This window comes from Perognathus longimembris, chromosome 3, assembly GCF_023159225.1.
Source record: "Perognathus longimembris pacificus isolate PPM17 chromosome 3, ASM2315922v1, whole genome shotgun sequence".
NCBI lineage: Eukaryota > Metazoa > Chordata > Mammalia > Rodentia > Heteromyidae > Perognathus > Perognathus longimembris.
Window position 1 is genome coordinate 117,288,578 of NC_063163.1, and position 17,445 is coordinate 117,306,022.

The 17,445-nt window shown below is 49.4% G+C and overlaps 1 protein-coding gene across 3 annotated transcripts; it reads right to left on the reverse strand.

Annotated features, from left to right (window-relative positions):
* Window positions 1-650: 650 nt before the first annotated feature.
* On the reverse strand, window positions 651-15,286 carry Ift46 (intraflagellar transport 46). 3 transcript variants are annotated; one of them, XM_048343938.1, is made up of 13 exons: window positions 15,068-15,286; window positions 14,340-14,436; window positions 12,552-12,631; window positions 10,460-10,612; window positions 9,667-9,806; window positions 6,693-6,767; window positions 6,483-6,576; window positions 5,883-6,011; window positions 4,767-4,888; window positions 4,073-4,139; window positions 2,050-2,110; window positions 1,734-1,819; window positions 651-1,016 (listed from the first exon to the last, which is right to left on the reverse strand). In XM_048343938.1, exons 3-13 carry the CDS (start codon window positions 12,594-12,596, stop codon window positions 921-923), a joined length of 1,068 nt encoding a protein of 355 aa, XP_048199895.1. In that variant the 5' UTR covers window positions 12,597-12,631; window positions 14,340-14,436; window positions 15,068-15,286; the 3' UTR covers window positions 651-920. The 3 variants fall into 3 exon arrangements, with proteins under 3 accessions (XP_048199895.1, XP_048199894.1, XP_048199898.1); XM_048343937.1 differs by lacking the exon at window positions 15,068-15,286 and adding an exon at window positions 14,876-14,934; XM_048343941.1 differs by lacking the exons at window positions 10,460-10,612; window positions 15,068-15,286 and adding an exon at window positions 14,876-14,913.
* Between the last annotated feature and the right edge of the window lie 2,159 nt (window positions 15,287-17,445).

Below are 17,445 nucleotides of genomic sequence, written 5' to 3' on the forward strand. Positions count from 1 at the left end.
ATCTATTCTGGAACAGGGTCCCACTACGTAACCCAGGCGAGACTCCAATTCATGATCCTACTGCTTCAGCCTTCCGGGTGCTGGGATTACAGGTACACCACCTCACCATGCCCACCTCCAGGGCCTGCTCTTTTTTTTTTTTTTGCCAGTCCTGGGCCTTGGACTCAGGGCCTGAGCACTGTGCCTGGCTTCTTCCCGCTCAAGGCTAGCACTCCGCCACTTGAGCCACAGCGCCCCTTCTGGCCGTTTTCTGTATATGTGGTGCTGAGGAATTGAACCCAGGGCTTCACGCATGTGAGGCAAGCACTCTACCACTAGACCACACTCCCAGCCCGAGGCCTGCTTTTTTTTTTTTTTTTTTTGGCCAGTCCTGGGCCTTGGACTCAGGGCCTGAGCACTGTCCCTGGCTTCTTCCCGCTCAAGGCTAGCACTCTGCCACTTGAGCCACAGCGCCGCTTCTGGCCATTTTCCATATATGTGGTGCTGGGGAATCGAACCCAGGGCCTCATGTATATGAAGCAGGCACTCTTGCCACTAGGCCATATCCCCAGCCCCCCGAGGCCTGCTTTTGAGAGGCAAAGCCCCTCAAACATTATTGTAGTCACTTAGGAAATAAGGGCAATAGAGTCAGAAACAAACCAAACACATGCCATCACAACCTGACAGAGCATTTTTATTTGTAAAACCACTGCCAACTTTAGGAATTAAACAAAATAATGCTATCCCTATCCCTAAGAAAACATCTTCCGATTTCCCCCCCTCCCCCCCATGCTCTGTGGGTCTCCTGGGGGGGGGGGGCGCAAGCAAGTCCTGGGGAGGGCCATGGGATTTACAAACATTAGTACAAAGATGGAAGGCACTGCTGGCGCCCAGGTGCAGAGCTGGCGGGCACCAGGGGGCGTGAGGCGGAGCCTGGCGGCTCAGCTCAGCGTCAGCGTCTCCACATCCCCCGCCTGGGAGGTGGAGTTGGATGGAGGGGTGAATGCTTTCTTGCCTTCAGCCAGGGCTTTAAAATGCTGTGGGAAGGGGAGAGGGAGCAGACGGCTCGAGGATAAATTCCCTCACTAGGTTCTGTTTGGGACATTTCCTGACCTCTCTATAAACCTTTCGGGGGGGGGGGGGGGCACACTCGAATGGCTCACACCTGTAATCCTAGCTACTCAAGCTGACGGCTGAGGATCTCAAAGCAGAAAAAGCTGCGAGACTCTTAGCTCCAGTTAGCCAGTAAAAAGCCAAAAGTAGAGCTGTTAGAAATACATAATTTGCCTCAGTTTCTTCAAAAATTAGCTTTCCGGGGCTGGGAATACGGCCTAGTGGCAAGAGTGCTTGCCTCATATACATGAAGCCCTGGGTTCGATTCCTCAGCACCACATATATGGAAAAAGCCAGAAGTGGCGCTGTGACTCAAGTGGCAGAGTGCTAGCCTTGAGCACAAAGAAGCCAGGGGCAGTGCTCAGGCCCTGAGTTCAAGCCCCAGGACTGGCAAAAAAACAAAAATGAGCCTCCCCGTTCTTTCCTGTGTCCATCCATGAGGCCACCTGCCTCCATGACATCATCTCTCCCCAGATCCTCAGTGAGCTCAGCCAAGGCCCCTCGCCTCCCAGGCCCGCTCTGCATCTGCTCAGCCCTGGGCAGGCATGGCTGCCTCCAGGCAGGGACCGCCCCCCCCCACACACCCACTGCCAGCGAGCGACGCCATCCCAGAGGCTCGGGGTACACTGATCTAGTCTTACCTGGGAGTTCTTGAATTCCGAGTAGAGGGAGAACAGGAGGTGGAGGGACTGGATCCGACTCTTGTAGACAGGGATGTCTAGGATGGCTGCAATGAAGAACAACTCCCAGAAACAGAACCACACAAGCTCTGCTTCTGCTCAGGCCAGCCAATCCCCTCCCAAATCGGATGTGTTCCTAGGACTTGAGGGCTCAACACCACCAGCAAACTAGTCACGCAGGCTTGAATTCCACCCCTAGCACAGCTGGCCTACAGTGCAGGCGCTAAGTGCAGACACTAGGGCAGGGAGGCAGCTACCAGGGGGCGGGGGAGCTTACCACAGATCATGTCTATGTACTCAGCCAGGTTGCAGTCGATCTCAGCTGTGGGCAGGCTCACCTGCAAGGGTGTGGGAAGGGCCACAGTCAGGAGGCTCAAGTGACCGTGCGCCCAGTTCCACCCTCTCCGAAAGAGAGCTCCTAGCATAAGATGCACGATGGCTGAATCAATTACTTCCCCTCAAATTCCCCAAATGTGAAGCTCGAACGCCAGGTACCCAAGAATACCACTGTACATGGAGATAGGGTCCTCGCAGACACGACTAGGTGGAAATGAGGTCATTGAGGTGGGTCCTAAGTATGGCCAGAATCTTGACAAGAGATGAGGACAGACAGACATGGGAGACACCAGAGAAAAGATGGCAGAGAGACCCCAGAGGGAGTCGGCCCTGCCGGCCTGACTTCTTACTGAACTCCAGGCTGGAAGAAAAAAATATTCTGTTTCTTGAGCTACAGTGTTCAGTGCTTTGTTACAGCAGTGCTAGCAAATGAGTACATGCTCCCACTTCACTAATAGGGAGGCAGCCATACAACGGCAGCAGCGGATGCTCTATCAGGACCAAAAGGCGCCAAAGGTTAAAAAAAAAATGCACTGATATGCCATCTCCCAGTGAGTCCTCTGAAGAAGAAACTGGTCCTAGGCTTCTGTCCAGGTACCGAGTGGCCTGATGTTGTAATGCCGCAAAGGCCCCAGAAACCATAGGAACAAAGAAAATGCATTCAGCGTCTCGCTCAGATGACGGGCTTGGAATTGAAACAAGTTACGTTGGCTTCTCTCTCTTTTTTAACAACAACAACAAAACTTCGCTGTTTCCAATTTAACAATATAATACTGCCATTTCTTCCCATAAGAGCAAAACGATGCTAGATTTGATGTTATTATGAATATCATCTGAACACTATTCTGCTGGATGAATGGATTATCCAATCCATAATCTAGGGCTAGGTACAGCTCAGTGATAACGTATATGCCTAGCATACATGAGGCCCTGGGTCCCATTCCCTGTACCACCAAAAAGAACAAAGAAAGAGGAGATAGAGGAGGAAAAAATAATTATTATGGTAATTATGAATGGAACTAGTTTATAGCATAAATACCTCTGGTGGAGGAGATGGTATCTAAGATAATAGCTCAAGAAGTGCATACATTTACCAAAGATACATTAGAATGAATGTTCGTGGTAGCACTATGAGAAAGTTCTCCACTGCAGTCATCAAATGGATGGGCTCATTGGCATACATGTGTTAAATGATGGAATGAGTTCCAGGTATGGTGGCTCATACCATAATATCAACACACAGGAGGCTGAGGCAAGAGGATCACAAGATCACAAATTCAAGGCCGGCCTGGGCTATAGCAATACCATGTCTCAAAAAAAGCCAAACAGGCTGGTGGCCAGTGGCTCATCGTGCTTGCAATCCTAGCTACAGAGGACTCTGAGATCTAGTAGATCACAGTGCAAGATTGGCATGGGCAGAAACGTCCATGAGACTTCATCTCTAAACAGAAAGCCAGACTGGAGGCACGTCTCAAGTGGCACCGCTCCAGCTATAAGCAAGCAAGCTGAGCAAGCATTAGGCCTCTGCGTTTAATCCTGGGACCAAGAAAACAACAACAGCAATAACAAGAAAATGAAATGCCATAGATTGCCCAAATCCAGTAAACAGCCACACTAAATAGGATGAATTCTCCAATAACGCTGAAAAAAGAAGACAAAAAGAACATGTTCAGATTTAGAGAAAGTAAAAATAAGGAAACACAGAAATCAAAACTGTGGTTCACCCAGGAGGAGCACACAGCATGCTAGGAATGTTCGCTAGTCACAAAAGTGTGCTCAACTGGCAAAAACCGATCATCACTTTCACTTAGGGTACCTGTACATTGTTGACCATTGTTACACCCCCATTTCAAGGTCAATAATGATAATGCAGGAATACTCAGTGAATGTAGGGAAGAGAAGCCCAAGCCCTGGGCAATGGAATGAATGATGCAGTTTCTTACCTCCTGCCACTTTGCACTCACCTGGCCCAAAAGTTCTTCAAAGTCTGGGGACCACTCCTGCATCAGGGTGTCAATGTCGGGCATGGGCCTGAGGTACAGAGATAAATGAGAGGCTCAGCCTATTGGGAGGCTCCGAGGTCTTCAGTGAGCTGCATTAGGACTTCAGAACCTGAACTGGCAAAACTCATTTACCCAGGGGCTGGCGCAGGCATGATGCCAGAGAAAACTCAATCTGGATGGCTGCAATTAGTGCCAGCAGTTGCCAACTTTTCAATTTCTAAAGAGCATAGTGGAAAAGTACTATTGTTGTTGTTTGGGTTTTTGTTTTGTTGCCAGTCCTGGGCCTTGGACTCAGGGCCTGAGCACTGTCCCTGGCTTCTCTTTGCTCAAGGCTAGTACTCTGCCACTTGAGCCACAGCGCCACTTCTGGACGTTTTCTATATATGTGGTGCTGGGGAGTTGAACCCAGGGCTTCATGTATACGAGGCAAGCACTCTTGCCACTAGACCTTAAGTTGATCAAATTTGCCTCCAGGTTTGGCCTTCTCCTCAGGAGCAAGGGCTCATGGGTGGTGAAGGTGGAGAATGTGGGCATGGAGGTGCAAGTAGGTAATCGTAGCATCCAGGAGGCAGAGGCGGGAGAGGAAGCGTTCGAGGGCAGCCTGGGCTATCCAGAAAGATCCTTTCTCAAAGGAAAAGAATGTGCTTTCTCTCACCGGGTGTAGTGCACCGTCGCTGGGGGCTTAGAGCGGTGGAGCTCAGAGATGCTCTCAATCCAGGTGTCGATGGCTTTGGGATTCTTTTCTGCATTTTCCAAGCTCTTTACTTTCATATGTTGCTAGAAAAATAAGAACACTGGCTGACCGCACTGAAACGGGGCTCATTTGTTACAGAGCAGCCCGCCGCATCTGCTGCCGCAGGCACAGGAGGCAGCTGATGGCAGTAAAGCCTCAACAACCCGAGGCCACGCGTGGAAACTGCTAAGTGCACGAGTTTGTAAAGGTGCTGCTAGATGCTGGCGAAGCATGTGAGAGCTGGAAGGCTACACGAGGGAGATGGGGCCTTGGCTGGGAGGTCTTTAGGGCACCGGCTTGTCCCCAAGGAGACGTAGGACCTGCCATCTTCCTTTTCGTTTGCTCCTGGCCATGAGGTGGGAGGATGTGCTCCACCATGCACTTCCACCACAGGCCCAAGACAAGGGACTGCGCCCTGCAAAACTGAGCCCAAAGCAACCTTTTCTCTCCATAAGCTCATCACCCAGCCATCTGTTACAGTGACAAACCGCCGACGGACATAGAAATCCTCATAGAACTGCTTGGAACCATGGGAAGGTAACACCATGTGAAATCCCAGTTCCCAACTATGAGGATAACTAGGAATAAAAAGGTAGATAATAGCAAGTGTGTCTGAGGACATGGACAGGTTGAAACGAATCCCCGCCAGTGGCGGGAATGTAAGATGGTACTGTCACTGTGGAACAGCTTGGCACTTCCCCAGAACGTTCCGACTTCTTGTAGGCCCTGCATGTACATCCAAGAGAAATAACGCCATCTTCCCGTGCAAAAACCTGTATGTCACCGGTCACAGTAGCATGAATATTGGAAGTGGCAACAGCTGAGGTGTGGCTCCACGTACCAGTCTCTCAACCCCCCAAAAACTCTATCCCCCAAAAAACGTTTAGTTAAAAAGGACAGATCTTGTGGTCTGGAAATTGCATCTCAATAAAGCTGTCACGGAGCAGCCGGGCTGGCAGCAGTCAACTATACAAAGGCGAGGCCGGCCTGGGCCTCAGCCGGCTCCCTGCAGCTGGGCCTGCACCGGGCCAGGCTTACTGTGATGTTGTGCTGCTTCGAGTTCTCTGTTAACCAGAGCGACAGCACCGTAGGGTCCGACTGCTTCATAGATGGCTCATCCAGGACCAACAGGCCAAGGTTGTCAGGCTTTCCATCCGGCCGCGGAACCTGCAGGAAAAAAGTGAAAGCAGAGAGCGAATGGCCTGAGAAGGAAGTCTTCTGGTTCCTCATGGTCTCTCGTATTAAAGAAGAGCATGCTTGGCCAGGTGCCAGGTCACGCTTAGTAATCCTAGCTACTCCGGATGCTGAGATCTGAGAACTGTGGTTCAAAGCCAGCCTGGGGAGAAAAGTCTGGGAGATTCTTACCACCTATTAACCAGCAAAAAAATCAAAAACAAAACAAAGGAAACAAGCAAAGTAGAGCTGTGCTTCAAGTGGGACAGCACTAGCTTTGAGTGACAATGCTCAGGGATGGCACCCTGGGTTCAACTCCTAGCACTGGCACACACAAACACAAAAAAATGAAACTCCGATGAAATTTACTTATTTATGAAATTTATTGAGACAGCCACTATGAGTGAGGGAGTTAGCAGAGTTGTTAGGATAGAAGGATCATTTGTAAAGCTGTAATGAGCATACCTTTAAGAATGCATCGATATCCCCGACAGCTGGGATGAAGTCAGGAATGAAGGGCTTCAGTTTGTGGTCCAGGTCGATCAGCTGGGGTGTGTACCTGCAAGATGGTGCCAGGGGAGGGCGGAGGCCGTGAGAAGCCGCTTCACAACTCGACTCCACCTTGCTTCCTTGCTCCCAAGTGGAGGGAAGGCCAGGCGGGGTGGCGGGGCTCACCTACTGATGTACTGGAAGAGTTCCTTAATCTCAGCAGAAACAGGCAGATGCTCATAATCTGCAGGGTCGTAGGCCCTGGGGAAAGGAACACACACAACGGTTAAGGTGGCGGGGAAGAGCGGGGCGGCAGAGCCCTGGGCTGGTTATGCTGACCACAGGAAAGCGACCGGAAGCGAGTGCCTGCCCGGCTCATCCCTGCCTTTCCTGATGGCTCGCAGGAAGCTTTACAGCCCACAATAATTAGTTCCCAATTGTGTATGACTTGGAAGGACAAAGCTGTTGAAGATTAAAAATGTAAGCCAGGGGCTGGGAATATTGCCCTTGTGTACATGAAGCCCTGCGTTCGATTCCCCAGCACCACATATATAGAAAATGGCCAGAAGTGGCGCTGTGGCTCAAGTGGCAGAGTGCCAGCCTTGAGCAAAGAGAAGCCAGGGACAGTGCTCAGGCCCTGAGTCCAAGCCCCAGGACTGGCAAAAAAACAAAAACAAAAAAAAGAACAAAAAAATGTAAGCCAGGAGCTGGTGGCTCAGGCCTATAATCCTAGCTACTCAGGAGGCTGGGATCTGAGGATCACAGTTCAAAGCCAGCCTGCACAGGGAAGTCCATGAGACTTATCTCCAATTAACCATGAGAAAACTACAAGTGGTGCTGTGGCTCAAGGTGGTACCGTGCTACCCTTGAGCAAAAGAGCTCAGGAATGCAACCAGGTCCCAAATTCAAGCCCTATGAGTGACAAAGAAAAAATTAATTACCTTAAAAATGTGATTTTTTTTGTTGTGGTTGTTGATTCTGGGGCTTGAACTCTGGGCCTCTCACTCCGCTTTCTCAGCTCATGACTGGCGTTCTCCCGCAGGAGCCTCCTGAACAGCTAGGGTTGTAGTGTGAGCCGCTGCTGCCCAGGCTGCTTTTGCTTACTACACCTCCAACTCCAAGACTTTGACATAAAAAATAGTTTGCACCAAGAAGAAAAGGAATTGTTACAAAAGTATTTTTGTTTGTGTGTTTGTGCTGATCCTGGAACTTGTGTCCCTCAAGTGGAGGGACAGCTCTACTTCCAGCTTTTTGGGCTGGCTTCACATCTCAGCCTCCTGAGTAGCTAGGATTACAGGTGTGAGCCACCAACAGTATTTTTAATAGTATTATTTGTAAACGTTTTTAAAAATCAGAATCAAGGGGCTGGGGATAGGGCCTAGTGGCAAGAGAGCTTGCCTCCCATACATGAAGCCCTAGGTTCGATTCCCCAGCACCACATATACAGAAAACGGCCAGAAGTGGCGCTGTGGCTCAGGTGGCAGAGTGCTGGCCTTGAGCAAAAAGAAGCCAGGGATGGTGCTCAGGCCCTGAGTCCAAGGCCCAGGACTGGCCAAAAAAAAAAAAAAATCAGAATCAAAACATCTAACATTTAGGAGCTGGCTAGTTATGTCAAAGCAAATATTGTACAGTTGTTAGGAGCATTTGTATTGATTCAACAATTGGCTCAGTAGCAAGCAGCTTGCCCAGGATACATGAGCCCCTGGGTTCAACCTGCTGAACTTAAAACAACAAAGTACTTGTACTGAAACATGAAAGATAGAAGCTAAGTGTGGTGTCTTGGGCCAGGGCCCAGGATCTTAAATGTGGGCCAGCCAGGAATACACAACCTATCTTAGAAAATACACACACACACACACACACACACACACACCAGTGGTAGAGTGTTTGCCTACTGACACCCAAGGCTCTGAGTTTAATACTTGAGACTAAAATAAATGAATACATTAACTAATTAAATTATATGCAGTGAAGTCTTATTTCTCTCACACCCTATCCCCTTGTCACCAAGTTCTCCCAAAGGTAACCAGGCAATCTGCCTGATTTCGCATCTTTTTTTTTTTTTGGCCAGTCCTGGGGCTTGAACTCAGGGACTGAGCACTGTCCTTGGCTTCCTTTTTGCTCAAGGCTAGCACTCTGCCACTTGAGCCACAGCACCACTTCTGGCCGTTTTCTGTATATGTGGTGCTGGGGAATCGAACCCAGGGCCTCATGTATATGAGGCAAGCTCTCTTGCCACTAGGCCCTATCCCCAGCCCTGATTTCGCATTTCTTGAGACCCTTCTAGAGACACCACATCACATCCACCATCTGCTGCACACACACAGCAGGACACCAAACTGCTTCAACACTCAACAGTGTCTCTGGAAGACTATTCCTTCCCAGTGCATAGAGAGCCATCATATATGGAATTTCTAATGACTGCAGAGTTCTACTAATGGGCTAGCCCACCGTTTACTTAGCTGGTAGTTCTCCCCCCCCTTCCTGTTTTTTCTTCTTTTCAGCTAGTTCTCTCTCTCTCTCTTTCTCTGCTTTGAGAGTTCTGTGTTGCCAATGCAGCCTTGAACACTGAGATTGAGTCTCCTGCCTCAGTTTCCTAAGCAGCTGGGAGCGTAGGCACATACCACCACACTGGGCTAGCAAATGTTCATTAGAGCCTAGGGCCTTGCAAATACTATGCACGGGCCTTACCATGGAGCTACATTTCCAGGCCTAGTAACCGTATGGTTTGGGGGTTTTTTGTTTTTTGTCAATTGTAGGGCGTTTCCTTGACCTTTTTTTTTTTTTTACTAAAGGCTAGTGCTTTACCACACTGAGCCACAGTGCCACTTCAGGTTTTCTTGTGGTTAATTTGAGATAAAGGAGTCTCACAGACTTTCCTGCCCCAGGTGGCTTTGAACTGCGCTCCTCAGATCTCAGCCTCTTGAGTGGCTAGGATTGCAGGCTTGAGCCACCAGTGCCCAGCTTAGCAGTAACCATATGTTCGATGCATGGTCTTTAGAATCTATTTGGATTAGAATCTTCAGGGCTGGATCGTGACTGATTTGGCATGAGCACTGAGCAGGGTGACCTCTTTCACTTTGGCATCCTCCCAGGACATGTCTCCTAGCCCACTGCTGTGGGACGGAGGCCTTTCCGCCTCGGCATGGGTCCCTCCTACCCTTCCAGAGGTGCTCCGTGCTCGTCGTCATCATCGTCTTCATCAGAATCTGTTTCTGATGAGTCGTCTTCATCGTCATCCTCCTCCTCGTTCTCACTGAAGCCGCGCTGAGGAGTCAGCTGCGAGGCCTTCTTCTTCTCCTGGGATGGGGCAGGGCAGGAGGGCAGAGAAAGGTTTGTAGACTGAGGAACACAAAGTACTCTGCTAGCTCTGCAGTATTCTAGCCAGAACCCTCCCCGCTAGACACCTGGCACTTAACCACCAGAAGGCGAGCCTTCTGCTCTGCTCAGCTGCACTGTGGAACCCACTTTCTGAAACTGTATCCCTCTGCTAGAGGCTGGGGGTAAACTCTACCCAATTGGTACCTGTGGCTAAGGAGATCCTTGGGACTCTGAACATTATCTGGACAGCTTCCACCCTAAAACGAAGGGACTTTCTGGGAAAAGGATGGTAACTTTGCTTTGGGAGGAAATGGAGGAAAATAGAGTGATAAACTCTAGTTTGTGAGAGCTTAGTACTCATGTAGGGATCATAGGGAAATCTAGTATTTAATGTGCTGAGTAAACAGCTTGAGAACACCAAAAACAGAAGGTACATAAGGAACCCTGAGCCTGAATTCTGGCTCCAGCTCTACGACTGGGGCTTTCTTTTCATTTGTGCTGAGTGATCGTTCTCTCAGTGGAGTTTCTAACCTAACTGCATTTCCCTTCCCTTCTCCCATGAACTAAAGGTCATGAATACACCTTCTAGCTCGGGATGAGGGGCTCCCTGTGTCCTTGGCATGAGAACCTACCTTTCTGAGCTTCTGGCTGTCTCTGTACCATCCCACCCGCTCAAGTCCATGGGAAGCAATCTGGTGGCACTTGGGACTTGCAGAGGCAGTTGGGATGGGGTCCATGTCTTTAACTCTGTGGCCTGGAGCCTGTGGCATGCCCTCCCTTAGGACCTGAAGGATGACCAATTGGCCCCCTTTAAAAGTACGTCTTGAAAGCTTGCTTTCCATATGCTTTATGGATTATGTCAGTTCTAGTTCTTTAAAGTAGTGCTGGGCTGGGGAATGTGGCTTAGCGGTAGAGTGCTTGCCTAGCATCCATGAAGCCCTAGGTTCGATTCCTCAGCACCACATACACAGAAAAAGCCAGAAGTGGCTCTGCGGCTCAAATGGTAGAGTGCTAGCCTTGAGCAAAAAGAAGCCAGGGACAGTGCTCAGGCCCCAGGACTGGCAAAAAAAAAAAAAAAAAAAATAGTACTATACATTCCTACATTGTTTTAAATATTCTTCCCTTGAGGTTCCGAAGTGTCTGGTTTTTGTTTTGGGAACAAAGCCCAGGTTTGATTGTTTTTTTTTTTTGTTTGTTTCTTTTTTGTTTTTTTTTTCTGGCCAGTCCTGGGGCTTGGACTCAGGGGCTGAGCACTGTCCCTGGCTTCTCTTTGCTCAAGGCTAGCACTCTGCCACTTGAGCCACAGCGCCACTTCTGGCCGTTTTCTGTATATGTGGTGCTGGGGAATTGAACCCAGGGCCTCATGTATATGAGGCAAGCACTCTTGCCACAAGGCCATATCCCCAGCCCCCAAAGCCCAGGTTTTAATACAGAGCCTTATGGCACCAATGAACTACTCCACAAATCTCATGTTCTGAAAGGACCACTGAACTCTAACAGCGGGTCATGTGCTAAGGATGCACACAAACGGCAGTCCAGCAGAGTACATGTGAGACTCCTGCCTGGAACAGGGGATTCCCTAGGTGCACAGAACAACAAGGGGTGGGGGTGGGGGGTTGATTTGTTTTGTACTAGTACTGAGGCTTAAACTAAGCTGTCCCTTAGCTTTTTTGGTGAGGGCCAGCACTCTACCATTATAGCCACAGTTCCACTTCTGGCTTTTTTGGTCATTAATTAGAGACAAGCCTCCCATACATTTTCCTGCTGGGGCTGGCTTCAAACCACAATCCTCAGCCTCCTGAGTAGTTGGGATGAGCCATCAGTGCCTGACAATGCATGTCTTAAGACTTCAAATTATTGGGCGGCAGTGGCTCACGCCTGTCATCCTAGCTACTCAGGAAGCTGAGATCTGAGGATCGAGGTTCAAAGCCAGCCCAAGCAAAAAAGTCCCCATGAGATTCTTATCTCAAAGTAACCCGCTCAAAAACGAAGTGGCTCTGTGGCTCAAGTGGTAGAGCCACTAACCTTACTAAAAATATAAACGCTGACTTTTACTTTGGATATTCTGAGGGCACTAAGAATCTGTGTTTTTAAAAATAAGTTTCCGAGGGGGCTGGGAATATGGCCTAGTGTATACATGCCTCGTATACATGAAGCCCTGGGTTTGATTCCTCAGCACCACATATATAGAAAAGGCCAGAAGTGGCGCTGTGACTCAAGTGGTAGAGTGCTAGCCTTGAGCAAAAAAAAAAAAAAAAAAAGAAGCTAGGGACAGTGGACAGTGCTCAGGCCCTGAGTCTAAGCCCCAGGACTGGCAAATAAATAAGTAAGTTTCCCAGCTGTTTGTTATAATCGGGAGAGGTATGAAATACTACCCTGCTTCAGATACAATTCCTTACCAAAAAGTCAGTTGTAATGTTAGGACTGGGTCAGGGATGTGGCTCAGTGATATAGCACTTACCTAGCACATGTGAGGCCCTGCGTTTGACCCCCAGCACCACACACAAAGACACACACACACACACACACACGCACAAAGTAGGCTTTATTCTGAAGAAGAATCAAAACCTCAAGACCCTGTGTTCCTGTTTGTCTTCCGTGAGCTCAAGGTACCTAGCCATGAGGAGTGATGAGGAAAAGCTTCCGGCTGCCCCCCTGTCACTCCCAGATCACTCCCGCACACCCAGAGCAGAAATTCTCCCAGAAGCTGCGGGGCACACCGACCTTGTTATTTTCCTCTTCATACTCGTCACTGCTGTTATCAGCCATGGTGTTACTAGGAGGATGGGCAGAATGAGGAAATCCTTGAAAGAAAAGTGTTCCCTTTAGGTTGCTGCTTACGTTATTTCTAAAGATTAGTATTGTTAGCTTATTACATGTTGTGTTTTCATCGTTTCGTGGACCAGAGTTCCTAAGAACATCAAGGTAAAGGATAGAAATCTGTCCTGCATTGCATCTTATCTCCAGTCTGTACTTCTGCATCATCGCAGTCTAAACCATGATCACCTCAACTCAGCCATTCCCACCATCTTGCCATCTACTACTCAACGTTACCTTTGTGCTTCTCACCCCTTCCCCCTCCTAACAGCAACATAGCTGCTAAAGCTCTGCTTCTGAAGCCCTGGTAGCTCACGTCTGTAATCCTAGCTATTTGGAAAGCTGAGATCTAAGGATCAAGGTTCAAAGCCAGGCAAGGCAGGAAAGTCTGTGAGACTCTTATCAACAACTAACAAACAAAAAGCCAGAAGTGGAGGTGTGCCTCAAGTGCGTGCATGTGCGTGCACACACACATACACACAAAACCCTTTACTTCTTATTCTTCTTGCCCGTCTTTCTAATCTCACCATATAACATTTCACTGTCCCATAAACTAATGTCATGTTTTCCTGAGTCATATTGACCACTCTATCAAAAATAGATGCTATCCAGGCGCTGGTAGCTGAGGCCAGTAATCCTAGTTACTCAGGAAGCTGAGACCTGAAGATCATTATTCAAAGCCAGCCTGAACAGGAAAATCCATGAGACTCTTATCTCCAATGAACTACCAGAAAATTGGAAGTAAAGCTATGGTTCAAAGTTGTAGAGCACTAGCCTTCAGCAAAAGAATTCAGAAACAGCATCCAGGCCCTGAGTTCAAGCCCCAAGACCGAAAAGAAAATATCTTCCTCGCCACCATTTTTCAAACAGCAAACATTTTGCCTCCATCAAATACATTTCAAACAGCAAACATTCTGCCATCATCAAATCCATTTGCATATATGTTTGTTTATTCATTGGTCTTCTGTCTCCTATAACACTTGGACAACAGGAACAATCTGTCTTTAGTGTAAACCTATTCCCAGACATAAAGCTGGCATGGTACATAAATACAAGGCATTCAAAAACGTTATTAAATAAATGAATGGTGTCAAGTCCTTTAACAATATTCTGTTAAGTATCTTCAAAGCTGAGCAAATCAGTTTGGATAAGGAAAAACAAAGACAAAACAGCAACCCCTGCAGACTGAGCAGTCATAAAAAGGAAAAGATCATAGAGTTGTACTGAAAAAGAGTCTACAATCTGCTAAACTGTAATTTCTCTCTCCTGAACTAGTTTGAAAACAAAGCCAGATGTCTTGGCACTAGTCTAGATCCCAGCCTCCAAGGGTAAGGCAGGAGGATAGTGAGCTCATGACCCCAGCCTAGACAACACAGTGAGGCACCGATGCAGAAAATCCAGAGGAAAAGTCCTCAAGACTCCAATCCCAAAGCAACCAGCAAAAAGCCGGAGTGGAGGAATGATTCAAACGGTATAGCACCAACTCTAAGCAGGCAAAGATCTGAAGCCTTAGATTCAAACACAGTTACTTACTAAAAAAGACGGGGGGCGGGCGGGAAAATTGGCACGTGCTTGACTCACACGTCTAAGCGCTTGACAACTGACTGACTTTGAAAGTCAACATCTGTTGGCATACAAATGTGGCTCTACCTTGGTTTTTAAGCACCATTTCCCTTCTTCCCGCTTCCTTCTTACCTTGGTTTCCTGAGGTTGGGGTACAACTACTTGCAACCTCTTCGGAATCCTTAATCTCTAGACGTTCATCATACGTCTGGTTCTCAACAATCTTGGTCTGGGCAAAAGAAAACGTGATTGCGTAGCTCCTACCGCGGGACACCAACCCTAAGCCTCTGCCGGGTAGACGACAAAGCCAGCCGAGGTCCCTCTTCTTTACCCACGCCACGGGTTCGCAGGAAACCTCCACCCCATCCACACGTAACGTCATCTTGACCCCAGGTCGAGCTCTGACCCTCATTTTGGGGGGGCTGCTGGTAGTCTGGCTGGTAGTGTGGGAAAACAACAGCCAATTTCTCCAGCAGCTCCCCAAACCTGTATGATACCCACGGCAGAGGGTCTTCCGGGTTTGTTTCCCCCCCCCCCGAAGCTTTTGGGGTTTATTAGGGAGTGAGGGAGCTGCAGAGGTTCTACCAAGGGCTCCCCACGTGTGTGTACGTGTGGGGTGTGGGTGGGTGGGTGTCTCGAGCTCCGCTTCTCGGCCTTCATACTACTACCAAGAGCATCGCTTCTCTCTCCGCCAGTTCCGCAGGTCTGATCCCACCGGAAACCAAAGCTTCTCGGGGAGTCCGGGGAGTCCCGGCGGTTGGGGGGGGGGGCGCGTTGCCATGGAGACGGGGCGGAGGCGGGCTCCCGGAGAGGCCCGGCCTCCTTCCGGCGGGGCGGGGGGGGGGGTGAGTCCGCGTTACCTGCAGCCCCTCCGGATCCGTCTCCTCGCTGGGGGAAGAGCCCCGGCCTAGGGCCGGGGTCACACTCCAACCTCGGACCGGGCGACCGCAAGGCGCGCTACGAGGAGCCAGCGGACCGCCGACCGCCGCTAGGCGCAGACTACGAGCGAGGGGGGGAAAACACGCGAGACTTGGCTCGCTCTCGCGAGCCCTCTCCCACGCAGCCCCACGTCACGCCGCTCGCAGCTGGGGCGCCTCGCGCGCCGGAAGGAGAGCGCGAGGAGCTTCCGGTAGCGCCGCCGCGGGGCGCTCCGGGCAGCCGAGTTGCCCGTCTCGTGGCGCCACCTAGCGGCCGAAGGGGGAGCACGGACGAGATCCGGCCCTCCCTGCCGTCTGAAACGGCGACTGGACTCCCGCCGACGGTCCCCGGCTTTCTCGCTCAAGGCTGGCGCTCCACACCACTTGAGCCACAGCGCCACTTCCCGCGTCCTGGGGCCAGGTTCGGGGCTGGCTTTGAACCACGATCCTCGGAACTCAGCGTCCTGAGTAGCTAGGATGACAGGCGCGAGCCACCCAGCCCAATACTTACTTTTTGTTTTTTAAAATAAGGAAAATGTACTTGACACAGCTATGGAGATGGCAAGCCTAAGAACGTGCATGTCAATGGTACCTGACAAGCACTGAATTTATAGCATGACCGAGTATAACAAGACCATCCAACACTTTTTAGAGTTCTATACCCAAGGGGTGTGTGTGTGTGTGTGTGTGTGTGTGTGTGTGTGTTGGTACTGGGTTTTAACTCAGGGGCCTCGGGCTCTCCTTTAGCTTAAATCTTACTTCTATTCACATGCAATTTGACATTTGGAAGCTTTAAGTTCTTAGCATTATGGATAGTAGTGAGGTCTTTTATTCATGTTTTTTTTTTCTTATTTATTGTCAAAGTGATGTCCAGAGAGGTTACAGTTTCATACCTTAGGCATTGGATACATTTCTTGTACTGTTTGTTACCTCCTCCCTCATTCCCCCCTCCCCCTTTTCCTCTCCCCCCCCCCCATGAGTTGTTCAGTTGGTTTACACCAAACAGTTTTGCAGGTATTGCTTTTGTAGTCGTTTGTCTTTTTTTACCCTGTGTCTCTCGATTTTGGTATTCCCTTTCACTTTCCTAGCTCTAATACCAGTATATACAGTTTCCAGTGTGCTCAGATGAGATACAAAGATAGTGCAGGTACAACCACAGGAAGGGGATACAAGAGGATCATCAACGATAGAAGCTACGGTTTCACATGGCGTGTTGAAAGTAATTACAACCGTGATATATCACTCATTTCCATAACATGGAGTTCATTTCACTTAGCATCATCTTATGCATTCATAGGGGCATAGCTATTAGGCTCTTAGTAGTGATGTCTTATAAAAATACATCCCAACATTAAAATTCATTGTAGCCATTCTCAGAGCCCTAAATGGCTTTTATTCTCCATAAGGCTTATGGCACTATTATCGCTAACTTTATCTAAATCTCTGCATAAACACTTTGCTTGGCTTTTTTTTTTTGGTCAAGGTTGGCACTACCACTTGAGCTACACCTCCACTTCTGGCTTTTTGATAGGTTCTTTGGAGATGCGGGTCTTGGGGATGTCTCTGCCCAGGTTGGCTTCACGCCGCAATTCTCGAATATCAGCCTCCTGAGTAGCTAGGATTACAGGAGTGAGCCACCAGCACTTGGCTCTGTCTCTTCTTTAAACCATGATGACCTACCATTTCTGAGGAACTCCTCGCGAAAACACGTTTGCGAGGATGCGTATACTCTTCTGCAATTTCACTGACTGTCACGATTCCAAAGAATAAGCATAAACGTGTCCTTACTGAGCTCCTGAGATGCATATTCCTAGCCCTAAAAGCTGCTACAAGACAGTAACACCAAGGATGATTTGTACTTTTTTTTTTAAAATAATGATGGGAGAGAATAATACAAGCGGTGATACTGATCAGGAGACATTATGGTCATCAATTGCCATGTTGAATTGAAACTTCTTTCCACAGCCACAATTCACAGCTTGCTTGGTTTGCTTGGCTGGTGCTCCGCCACTTGAGCAAGGCCTCCTGACCGGCTTTTTGCTAGTTATTTTGGATATAAGTCTGAGCTTCTTTTCCCAGTGGAGCCACAGCACCCCTTCTTCTGGCTTTGGCCGTGTGTGAGGCACTGAGGGATGGAAGGGAACCCAGGGCTTCCCGCCCGCAAGGCGAGCGCTCCAGCGCTCAGCCACGGGCCCAGGCTGGACTCGGTCTCTCCGTGACTCCCTCCCGAGGCGGGCCGCACCCCGGTACCCTCCCAGCGGCGCCGGCCCGCGGGCCCGGGCGCTCGGGGCGTCGGGCCGCGTCCTCCCCGGCGCACCCCC